The sequence below is a fragment of the Puntigrus tetrazona genome, chromosome 5, assembly GCF_018831695.1.
Source record: "Puntigrus tetrazona isolate hp1 chromosome 5, ASM1883169v1, whole genome shotgun sequence".
Taxonomy (NCBI): domain Eukaryota; kingdom Metazoa; phylum Chordata; class Actinopteri; order Cypriniformes; family Cyprinidae; genus Puntigrus; species Puntigrus tetrazona.
Window position 1 is genome coordinate 19,005,240 of NC_056703.1, and position 12,092 is coordinate 19,017,331.

The 12,092-nt window shown below is 37.6% G+C and overlaps 2 protein-coding genes across 6 annotated transcripts in view; both read left to right on the forward strand.

Annotated features, from left to right (window-relative positions):
• The window catches only part of msh3 (mutS homolog 3 (E. coli)), a 51,779-nt gene extending 42,918 nt beyond the window's left edge, over window positions 1-8,861 (forward strand). Inside the window, exons 22-24 of the mRNA XM_043240647.1 lie at window positions 4,612-4,738; window positions 6,878-7,046; window positions 8,396-8,861. Of these exons, the coding sequence (XP_043096582.1) occupies window positions 4,612-4,738; window positions 6,878-7,046; window positions 8,396-8,477 (378 nt within the window). The 3' untranslated portion in view covers window positions 8,478-8,861. The remainder of the gene's footprint in view (window positions 1-4,611; window positions 4,739-6,877; window positions 7,047-8,395) is intronic.
• Window positions 8,862-10,071: 1,210 nt separating this feature from the next.
• rasgrf2b (Ras protein-specific guanine nucleotide-releasing factor 2b) overlaps window positions 10,072-12,092 on the forward strand; it is a 52,959-nt gene continuing 50,938 nt past the window's right edge. For all 5 annotated transcript variants that reach the window (XM_043239619.1, XM_043239621.1, XM_043239624.1 and 2 more), the window contains exon 1: window positions 10,072-10,719. In XM_043239619.1, the coding sequence (XP_043095554.1) occupies window positions 10,444-10,719 (276 nt within the window). In that variant the 5' untranslated portion in view covers window positions 10,072-10,443. The remainder of the gene's footprint in view (window positions 10,720-12,092) is intronic.

Below are 12,092 nucleotides of genomic sequence, written 5' to 3' on the forward strand. Positions count from 1 at the left end.
GAGAAAGCACTGTTTCATTCCATTTATTGTGCATTAACCATTATTTCAAACATTTATCAAACTCTTATCATTTTATTGAGGAAAATTACAGCACGATGATATTATCATGATCGTTTTATCAGTTTTATCTTTCTTTGGAAGGCTGCTTTGCAGAGTGCGCTCTTGAAGGGTTATTGAAGCAATTATTAAGTGTTTTTGGGTTTGTCATTTGGGCTTGGCACACAAAGTGATTTTAATGCATCATTAACAACTAGTTTGCTTCTGTATGTACTTCAGAATGCGTATATACCACAAAAATAACTGAACAGTAATTCAGAAAGGTGAATTGAGAATAAAAAATGTAGCTGTAGTGTGGACATAACTAGTAAAACTAGTAACTGTATTTAATTTTACGTTTACTCAGCACTTCTTACACTACTATATCACTACAGTTCTGAAGACTGGAGTAATAGAGTATATCATATATTACAATATATTAAACAGAAACCAAATGTTTATATGAAATGATGTTTAACAATACTCCCTTTTTACTGTATTTTTATCAAATAATTGAAGGCTCAAAAGCACGAGATATTTAAAAAAGTTACATTTAAAGTAAATTAGAGATTTTTAATCACAACTTTGTGCTAAAGATTATATTTGTCCCTAAACATCATGTAATCGATGCACCCTTTTATTTGGTTGTTTTACCTATTGATCAGATAATATTTTCTTTTTAGTAAGCAATTTTTGGCCAGTATAATTATTATGGACTGGACTCCACGCTGAAAATTAATTATAATTTTTCATTTAATCGCCTTTTCACATCAAGCATGAATATTGGCGCTAACATGACTTTGTGTAGAAGCAATGCGACACGTATTCACCCTAATTTTTTACACTTCAAGTCTATTTTTTTTAAACTTGCTGACCATGCTCATTCTGTGTTTTCCCAGAGATTGCTGGTTGTGTTTGATGGTACTGGGCAAGTTAGTAGCCTTTCCTTTAAAAGTCTCCATAACCGACTTCTAATGAGTTCTAATAAATGTGAACTCCTTGTGATTTCTTTACAGAAAAATTACAATTAAAAAAAAAATCACATTCCTCTTTTTCTGCTTCGGTGCTCTGTCTGCCTATCTCTCGTTCATCTCGTATTCAGTTCAGTGCCTTCTCTGAGCCTGATAAAAAAACCCATACGTATCAATAAGTGGGGAAATGAACACGTCCGTCCTGTGGAATGAAATGTGCATTGGTGAGGTGGTAATGCGATGCACACAGATGCACACGTGGTCTGCCGGGCCGCTGATAATGTTCTTTAATGGCGAGTGAGGGGGTGGTTGCTGTTTGCGTGGTTTGTGCATCTGGCTCAAGGATGTCTCGCTCTGACAAGCAGTCATATGGAAGCAGGATGCTGAGTAACCAAATCTATATTATTGGTAAATATGTTATACTGAGTTTTGATTATAATTGGCGCTGATTTGTAATGAATGTTCTTAATTAGTGAATGAAAGTTATTCATTACTGAATAAATGTTCAGCCTGGCTTTGAATTTTCATGAAAGAAAATTGGCATTATTGACGAAATCCATCAACTTACTTTGAGGAAGGTTGATGGTAGCCATTGATGTTCATAGTATGGAAAAAATGCAGCTGATGTCAGCTGTTTGTTATAAAATGGATGCGTCCGGTCCTTGATTCTGATTGGTTGAGCTATTGTGCATTACTCTACAAACACTGCTAAATTAAGTTTATGAAACAATAAAGTCAATATCTAAGAATTAAGTTTTAGACACCATATTGTCTGTTTTTTGCTCTTATTCACTAACAAAAATATTCCAAACAGAGCCACAATACTGTTTTGCGTCTCTGAAACAAAACGACAGTTTCGAACCTAAATGAATCAACAATTTTAATGATTCGCTTCAATCTTATTAAATCGTGACGCCTACTGGAGGTTTTAATTTCACATTAAAGGATCTTTCCGTTTTGTAAATAATTTCAAATACCAGTATTCAACATTTCATGTTTAAAATATCAAAACATTACGTATGCATTTGCAACTGCAGGTTGAAGCATTCCATGTACAAGTGTAAATATTGCCATTTTATTTTTTTCCCCAATATCTCACAACCCTAGTACTGAGACGAATTGATTTGCAGCGGTCGCTTTGTCATATTCACTGTAGACCGCGTCGAGCTGTTGGTTTATTTATTTATTTGTTTGTTTGTTTGTTTTTTGGCTGTTAACGTAAAATGAATTTTTTTTTCCACACACCATGTTTTAATACTCGTCTACAAACGTACACCTTTTGTTTATGTCTGTTTGTTGCTCGGCAACCACTTTGTTGCAACCACAACCGTTTCTTAGGAACTACCTTGTTTGGCAGAAGAACAATTGGTGCGTTCCATTTGAACATAAGTGGACTGCGAAGTGGACTTCACATGATATTCTGACATCTTAAGTAACCGTTCAGTTTGAAGGGCACTGCAAACAGCTTAGGGAATAAGTAAAACATCGATACATCACTTCACAGGAAGTGGAAAATCACCCCACTATTTTTGCGCACCACGTCACCAGTCAGAACTAACGATAGAGCAGAGTGCTTGCAATGTTATCATTATACAAACTAGAGCAGGGGTGGGCAATTAATTTCTATCAGGGGCCACATGAGAAACTAGAATTGCGTCGAGGGCCACCAACTTTTTTTCATTGTAAAATGCTCTAAATTAAATATTTTGAATAACTGGTACTGATAATCAGAAGAGGAACACACTTTGTAAATATTTAAATTAGGTTATGTGAAATTATGGTGTATAGGTTAAAAAAGAAAACAAAATCATTTTTGAATCAGTGCAATTTATTTTTAACTTGTTAATTTTCCTCCAACAATGCAAGAAATTGTGATTTAAAGCCCTTGCTCTGATGAAGTTAACTGTTTTACTGACAGCATCAACTACATGTTTCATTTTTAACACTGTCTTACACAACACTTCCCGATGTATGATACAATGCAAAATTTTCTGAACAGGGTTAATTTCTGTGACTTTATCCTGCATTCTCTTCTCAAAAGTCCAACATTTTTCCCTGTCAGATTTGGACAAAACTCTGGATCTGGTGTTGTCACACCTGCAAGCTTGTCCCATTTCAAACATGCATTTACCTCTCTAAATAAATCATTACCAGTAGTTGTGCCTTTTATTGACTGCATGGCTGCCAACTCCTCAGTGATTTGAAAGTCTGAAGTTATTCCACGTAAGAAAATGAGGAGCTGGGCGGTGTCACGTACATCGCAGCTCTCGTCCAAAGCCAGAGAAAAAAAGTCAAATCAGACGCTCTGTTCCTCAGCTGAAGCTCTAAGTTTCCAGTGATGTCCTCTATCCGCCTCGTTACAGTGCGTCAGGAGAGTGAAACGCTCTCAAATGCGCCCCTTTTCTCCGGGCATATCAGCGCAGCAGAGTCCAATAAACATTCCTTAAGAAACTCTCCATCGGAAAACGACTTACTTTTTAAAAAAAAATTTTTTTTTTTAAAAATTCCTGTTGGGTTTGTAGTTTTGCAAGCAATGCATCAGACTCCCTTGCACGCTCTTCATCGGACAGATTTTTGTATTTATCTTCATGCTTGGTCGTGTAATGGCGATTCAAATTATACTCTTTAAACACAGCAATCGGTGTACCACAAATTAAGCACACTGCTTTACCTTTAACTTCTGTACAGACATATTTGACAGTCCATTTTTTGTTAAAAATACGGCATTCTTTGTCAACTTTTCTTTTCTTAGCGTGAGCCGATATCTTGAGGGTTAACCGGCTTGTATCATTTGTAGTTGTTAACCGTCACCCACTTACGTGCATACGTTCGTTTAATTAGTGACGTAACGCTTTTCAAAATAAAAGTTTTTAAAAATTGTTTAATTTATGGTAATTATATTTGACCTCGCGCGGGCCGGAAACCAACGTACAAAGGGCCGGATGTGGCCCGCGGGCCGTAGTTTGCCCAGGTCTGAACTAGAGTATTATGAATGGTGATGAGTTACATTTGCATATTATGGATCAATAGGTAAAACTAATTAAAACTGCCGAAAAACAGTTCTGTGAAAATGTTTTATTTTACTTTGTTTAACATTACATCAACAGAGTTAATGAGGCTGCTGCGTGAGGGAAATAAAGCACACAAGTCACAACCTGGAATAGTCTAAACAAACATATTGACTATATTCATTGCATACATATTTCAATATGTATTTAATGTGTCTTTGCAGGGCATTCCGAATGAGCGCTAACCCGTGCTTGGGAGTAGGGGACAGTGCGTAGGGACCCTGTCAATCAGAATATACCTAATGTTTTTATTATTATCGTTATGTTTTATTAGCTAAATTGTATTTTTTCGTGAAACCTTGCAACATATGGCAAAAACGTTTTTATAAAAGCAATAAGCCCTGTAAAGCTGTGGTTTACAGTAAATTTCACAACGCCTCTTAGCTGTTAGAAATTCACTGTAAACCACGGCTTCTTAGGGCTTATTGCTTCAATTACCAACATAGTTAAAAATGCTTTCAGTACGGCGTCGTCTTTTAATTGATGTGCGAATGTGCGAAGTTGCATTATTTTTTCTTCTCTTTGTGTTTCCGCAGGTGAAGTGTACGACGTTGTTTGTGACCCACTACCCTCCATTGTGTGAGCTGGAGCACTTGTATCCGCAGCATGTGGGGAACTACCACATGGCTTTCCTGCTGAATGAGCCAGAGAGCACTTCTGATGGTGTGTATGGCTCACATTACATCAGCTTCTTGAGTTGGGCTGTATATACACTCAATCTTGCCGTTCTTGATAATGAACCGTGCACGTTTATTATCTTCATCTTAATGTCATCTGCAAAAGCCATTAGTGTCTGGATCAGGGAGTTGATTTCTTCAGTGCACACAAAGCGGTAGTAAGGACTGAGGAGTGCATTGTCTTGGAATATGCTGGTTTTGATAGCCTCTGAAGCAGTTCCTTTGCTGTTGTATGTCAGCTGAGTCATTCGGGATTTCATGGATCACTTACTCATCTTTGCACTGACCTTATGCTGCTTGAGTGATCAAGGAGTGCGGCACACTTTCTTAGATCTTCTGTTGGTCAGTCCACCTATTGTCTGTACAATGCTTGATTATTAATACAGTCGAATAGAACAGAGTACTTAACCAAATAAGAGTTTTTGATGTGATTTGTGATGTTTTTTTCTGTAAAACCTTTCATTTAAGTTGTAGAATAGCAAATGTGACTTTTACATGCGTGTTGAATGCCAAATTTAATTGTGCATGCTCTATGCCCCTCTTTTCATTGACTGGATTTCATTTTTTGATAGTTTCATGCCCATTTTATCTTCTGGCATGCCAATAATGAACATTCTTTCAGCATTTACTTACCCTCTTTTCAAAATCATTAGAATTTGGTTAATCGTTAAAATACAAATTAAGGTTTTACTTTATTTTTTTATTTGTGTTTTGAAGTACTTATTGTTTTGGAATGACATAAAGGCAAATACATTTATTTTCATCTTGAATATTACCTTTTGAAGGAGATGAGACCATCAATGTGAAATTTGTTTTCAAACATCATTTTCAAATATCTGTTTGATATTTAAGAAACTGGAAATGGTTGAATCAGTCAGTCAATATTTTCTCTGCTTTCATGTGTAAAATTGATTTGGTAATAAGTTGTGTAGTACATTGCTTGATCTGTAAATGAGTTGTCAGTGACGGGTCGATAGATCATGTTGGCTCTTACGTAGTGTTGAAGAACGCACAGGACTGCAAAAGACAAGAACCCTGAGTGGAAATTTTTAAAGCTCAAGTTTTTTTTAAGGTTCAAAATTAAGCATCCTGTTTAGAAAGCTCAAGTCTGCTTCTTCTCCTGTGGTAGAAACTATTTTGGCTAGTACTCTGATTGGTTAAAAGCTACTTTAAATAAACAAATGTGACTATAAGTTGGAATTCGAACTAATTTAATGCTAAATTGATGGCTTGGAAACATCAGTCGACCAATCAGAGTCAGGCCTTCTGGAGTTCTGTGGTATAAAATTACTTTTTCCAGGAAGAAAGAGAATTCTAGAAACTTAAATCCTTGTAACACTGTTACAAGACCCAGGTAGTGGTTACTTAACAACTAGCGCGTGTATGGCAGTAATCCTATTGCATAAGTAGTCTTTCCTCTTCAGTCTCTCATTGTACTGTGCTGTGCTGTTTCACCTACCGTCATTGAAATTCATGTGGAAATCGCATCCAGAGTGCTGATAATCAGAATTCAGCTAGGTTCACTCTCCCTCGACCAGTTTTTCGGGACAGAATTTATGAGAAATATTAGAAGAAATATTCACAAATCAGGGTAATAATAGTTGTGCCATTACTGTCACACCATGACACAAGAAATGACTTCATCTGAGTTCGAAGAAGTGTCATTTATGGAAAAAGTTCTCAACATAACTTGATGACCTTCTAATGGCCATCATTGATGAAATACCTTTTCTCAGACAAAAAAAAAAAATTCTCCAGTTATTATGCCATCACATTGCTTATTCACAGATTTCACACTATGGTCTTGTGCTCTTACACTTTATACTTCAAGGTAATATGTTTCGTTTTTTGTATGTTAAAATGCTTTCTCTTATCCCAGTATGATGGCTAAAATACTTCATCAATTCATCAAATTTTACAGTAGTCCGTTAAAGCATTATTTTACAATATTAGCATAAAACTATATTATTTAATACAGATTATCACGATCATCATGACTCTTGTTTTCAGAAATTCTTTTCTTGAAACTTTAGTTCTTTTTACATTGAATCATCCTCTGATCATTACTTTGATACATACATGGCGCTTTCTGAATGTTTAATAACTGCTTTGCTCTCGTTTCTAGAGGAGGAGGTGCAGCCAGAGTTCATCACATTTCTCTATCAGCTGATTGAAGGAGCAGCCGCCAGGAGCTATGGGCTAAATGTAGCACGTCTGGCTGAAATCCCAGAGTCCATCCTCAGGACCGCTGCATTCAAATCTAAAGAGTTGGAGGCTCTCGTGAACAGCCGGAGGTACGTGGGCTGACTGGTTACACAATGAAAAAAGAACGCTGTAGTAATTTTGGATTGTGGAGGAGCTTCTTTCAGAACAAATTAAAGACTTTACAGTGAGAGAAATATTTGAAGAGGTTACAAATTGGTACTCGATTTCAGGCTCTGTTTGAAAAATAACGTGTAGGCTTACATTTTTATATGTTGTATGATTGTATGATTAGAAATGCATTGTAACCTATGTATATGATTATTTTCACATACAGTATGTGAAAATTTGTGTACAGTGTTTCCTATTAACACATGCATGAAATGTAGAAGTAAATAGGCAAAAGTCATTCTTCAATTTAAGATGTTAATATTCAGAATCGGTTATCCGTGATTATTTTTAAATGCAGTCTCAGTGTGTTTACATTGGTATTTGCACTAGCCACTAAAACATCAACAATGAGCGTGTTTACATGCGCATTCTTAAGCCGATTATTCTTAATACGCTGAAAACGCACTTTATCATGTAAACACAGTAACCCGTTTTCTTTTAATGTCATAAGTGGCGTAAGCATAAAACGGTCAGAAGAGTAGTTTTTTTGCCTCTCACTGCAATTTCGCTCAGCATGTAAACGCAGTAACCCGCTTTCCGTTGGCTTGTTAAAGTGTGCATCTGGATATGTTACAGGAACGCATCGTTAGCGCATCTACCCAGAGCAAACGCCTTGCAGCACACAAAGAAGGAAATACAGGCGATCGCAAAAGCATTCTTTTTCGTGACACAGTGGTTCAGTCACAATGCTGCATTTATAGCTGCGTGAGAAGTCATGTAAACGCAGCCTACTCGCATTGTCGGGTTACTGATGTGCATGCAAACAGGGAAAACTGGTTATTTTAGTAAGCTGTTAATTGTGCGTTATAAGCTTACTGGCGTGCATGTAAATGTGCTCAATGCCATTACAGAACCCCGTTTCTGCCACTGAAAAAAAAGATAAACATTTGCTCATTTTTTCTAAAAGACTTCTTTCATGCAATTTTGAGTTTGTGTCTTGCAGTTCTGACTTTCTTTCTGTCAGCTGCACATTTAAATCCAGCAATGGAGTTTTGTCTGGCAGTTGCAAGTTTATATCGCAATACGGACTCAACTGCGAGTTTATGCATTGTAATTCTGAGTTTATAACTCGCAATTGTGTGTATCTATTAAATATGAGAAGAAGGTCAGAATTGTGAAATAAAAAGTCACAGTGACCAGGCTTTTATATGTCTTCCGGTTTGTCTTATTTGTTAAACAATATTATCTGAGATACTGATACTGTTTAATCTTTTTTGTTATTGTATGGTGTGTAACGCGATATTATCTCCTTCTGTTTTTACAAACATAGGAAAATGGTGAGACTGTTATCTGATGCCTGGAGTATCCCCAACAAGGAAGCACTGCTGGATTGGAGAAAGTGTAATCTCTAATAATAGCGTGAGGGTTTTTGCCCATAGGATAAAACAAAGAGGAACTGAATGTCATGTATTTGACTACATACTGTATTTCATCACCCATTTTAACATGAACTCAAAACAATAGATCTTACAACTATGTCTTATCTCCGGGTGCTTTGGTCAGAATGTATGCTGGCAACATGCTCTATTTGTGTCCATGAGAAAAAAGAAAATAATGCACCTTTCTAAAATTGTTGGTGTAATGTTGTATGTGCATTAAACTGTAAATTACAAATTTTACTGTAAATTCTGGTTTTCTTTTCATTAGTTCACCCATAAATGAAAATCCTGTCATCGTTTACTCGGTTGTTGATCGGTAACCTCCAGTAATAAAGTAATAAAGATTTGGAACAGTAATTGGTGACTGAATTTTTTGGGTGAACTATCTCTTTAAGTTTCCTCAGTAATCTCATTGTCCTTCAAATGTGAAGTCTGAGGTGAATGATAATCAGTCTTCATAAAAGCTGAAGCAGTCAGGCTGAGAACATAAAACCCTCCTGTGTCACATTTGCATTGCTTTGAAGTTGCCCAGGTTTGCTTTAATAATATTATTTGAAATATAATTTAAAATCGTGAATTATAGATGTCACGCTATACAGAGTTAACATTAAATTGTATTATTTCATTGTTACATCATCAAATCATCATCATTGTAACTCTTGATATTTGTCATCGTAACATCATAAGAGTTAAGAATGGCATAAAAAAAGCTAAAAGAAAATGAATGTGGATTTTTCAGATATAATTTAAGCTTGATGCAGTCTGAGAATGTCGCTTGTGTCCATGTGACAGCCTTCCTTAGTCCTGCGTATGTCCCTTCATCTCACACTTTGTAAAAATGTTCTTGAGATGTTTTTTAATTTACCTTGTGTGCCATGTTTTGCTGTCATTGAGGCACAAGTGCCGCATTGCCTGTCGAGTTTTTACTGCGCAATAGACATCAGTGAAAAGAAAAAGGTTGGAACATGTGTTGTTAGTGAATGACTGCTTAAGGCCTGTTCACGCCCAGCACTAAACATCTAAGGACTTTAAATGTAAAGTTTTCATTCTCATTCTAATCCAGAGAATTTCGAAGTCCACAAAACTGCTACAACAAACGTCACAGCTGAACGAAACAACTGGAAATACTTATCATTAACAGAATGGCGTTATTTGTTAAGGCGTTATTAACAATTTACTCATAGATAGCGTTCTTGGTGTCAGTGGACCTTTACGCTTGTTTGTGTAGCAGCTTTATGCATAGTATTTATTAAAATAATCGACTGTGAATGTAATGTGTCATTTCTAATGCTGCTTGTAGTCGTTTTTTTAAAAACACTTAAATTAACATTGCACGTTCTCAGAGTGAATTGAGTCAACTTAACCTAACAGTGAAGCGCCTAATTGGACTCTTACAATTGCTTGCTGTGTGTGTAGAGTATGAAGCGCGCTTCGCCCCGCCTACTCATTAAAATCTAGCCAATCCCGCCTCCTTATTAAAATATCCGCATGGCCTAGCCTCCTCACTAAGATGCGCGAGTCTTTCTGCCGCGCTTTCGATCCGCCCACTCATTAAAAAGCTGCGCTTAGCCACAAGGGAAAGTGGATCTCCGCGCGGGAGAGCGAGTGCCAGAGAGGCACTGTCTCTTTAAGAGGATGCCAAAGCCGATTACATCTGATCTCAACAGTGATTCTCTCTCACCGTCTGTCCACTACTATTGCTTATTTTGCTGTACCGCATGATCTAAACGCGTCGACAGACAGTGTCGTTCGTTGGGGTTAAAACTTTTCTTCGGGCCAGGATGGATTGGGCTCCGAACTCGTTTGGATGAGTCGCTTGTGAGCAGTGCGCTTCGGCTCGGCAACTTTCCCGTGCGCATTTCTCCATCCTGAGTGGAAAGTTAAAATCACATGGGATATGGTGACAAACAAGTGAATACACATTAAACCAAGACGGAAAATGCAGAAGAGTGTTCGGTACAATGAGGGACACGCTCTGTATCTCTCCGTTATCGCGCGTAAAGAGGGCACCAAGCGAGGTTATCTCAGCAAGAAGACCACAGAAAACAGCAAATGGCATGAGAAGTTTTTTGCACTTTATCAGAATGTTTTGTTTTACTTCGACACCGACCAGAGCGCTCGACCATCAGGGATTTATCTTCTGGAGGGATGCACATGTGAACGAGTCCCTGCGCTCAAGGTGTCCACTGTTGGCAAAGATGCGCTCGACAAGCTGGTGAGTTCGGCGTTTCTTCGACCTACCGGTTTAACAAATGCACGATTTGTTGAGGCTTTTGGGAGACTGAACACTTACAAGGTTTTGAATTTCTCCAAAGGAGGTAAAAGCAAAAGCATAAGGTTTCTGCTGTTTTTACATAATCGCATATGTTACTTTCACCAGCTTTTCCAGCGTTTCCATAACTAAAAAGTTTAATTACTAGTTGTCGGAACGCACTAAACACGCTCGTGAATCGAAGTCGCGTTCGCGAGATGGGGTAACCATAGCAACAGCACGCCGCTTTAGCACTTAACATTACGACGTCGGGTTGTAAATCGACAAAAACGTAAGTGTGGTCGTTATCACGTTACTATGGATCTTGATATCATCTAGTCTCTAAAACGATACAGTTTTTCCGTTAAAAAAAAACGTATTTTAGAGGAATGCCAGTTAGCTAACTGTGTCTAAATACGTTTTGGTTGCGCGTGAGGAACCTCCAGAGATCGTGCTCTAAAAGACCGACGTAAATACCTTTAAAAATCCCAGACCCCCGGAAGTCCTTGAATAACTGCCACGTTATTACCAAAATGGTTAAAATACCAGAGATGGAAGAAAATATCTTCCTGCCTTTTGTATTTTCAGGTGGTTATCAAAGTACGCGTGAAACAGATATACGATGGAATTATCGCTGCCGTGAGGAAATCAAGCCTAATCTTACATTTGGAGAGAATATCAGTCTGTTTCTTCTGCTCATGTCGTAAAAAAAAGCTGAACGTTGCCTGTGTGATGAAATAGACAATTAGAAATGCCTTGTAATTACATTTCTACGTAAAAACCTGTTGCACTGGACACCCCAAGCCCTCCTTTGAATATCATTGGAGCAGTGCGGAAACGTGACCATTCATTTGTGCGTTTATATAAGATCATCACACCCAGAGCGCCCCTATAATGTCTATACTGACCCGTGAGGTATTCTCTACTAGGTGAGATAGGTAATAATTGAATTTCAAATGGGGTTCTGACAAAGAAATGTGGATGAAGCCTTTCTGCCATGAGGAAATGTCTTCTGCTAATGTAGTTGTCTGCTGGCGGCATTGAATATGTGATATTGCTGGTGGCCATTGATGTCAGATATTGATTTCAGTTATAAACAGTATTAAGGGCTCTCCGTTCTACAGGTAAATTCTGTTACCTCTGTACAGATAAAAAATCCTAAAACTATTTGCACCAGTGTGGCGTATGCAAAAGGATCCCAAGCCATGCCTAATATGGGAATTATCCGAGCTCTGTAACCACCCATGCTGTGGTTAACACTTTCATCTGCTGATGAACATCTCACAGGCTCACATTTGCAGTCACATTCATGCAGTATAATTAGAAAAATTATATTT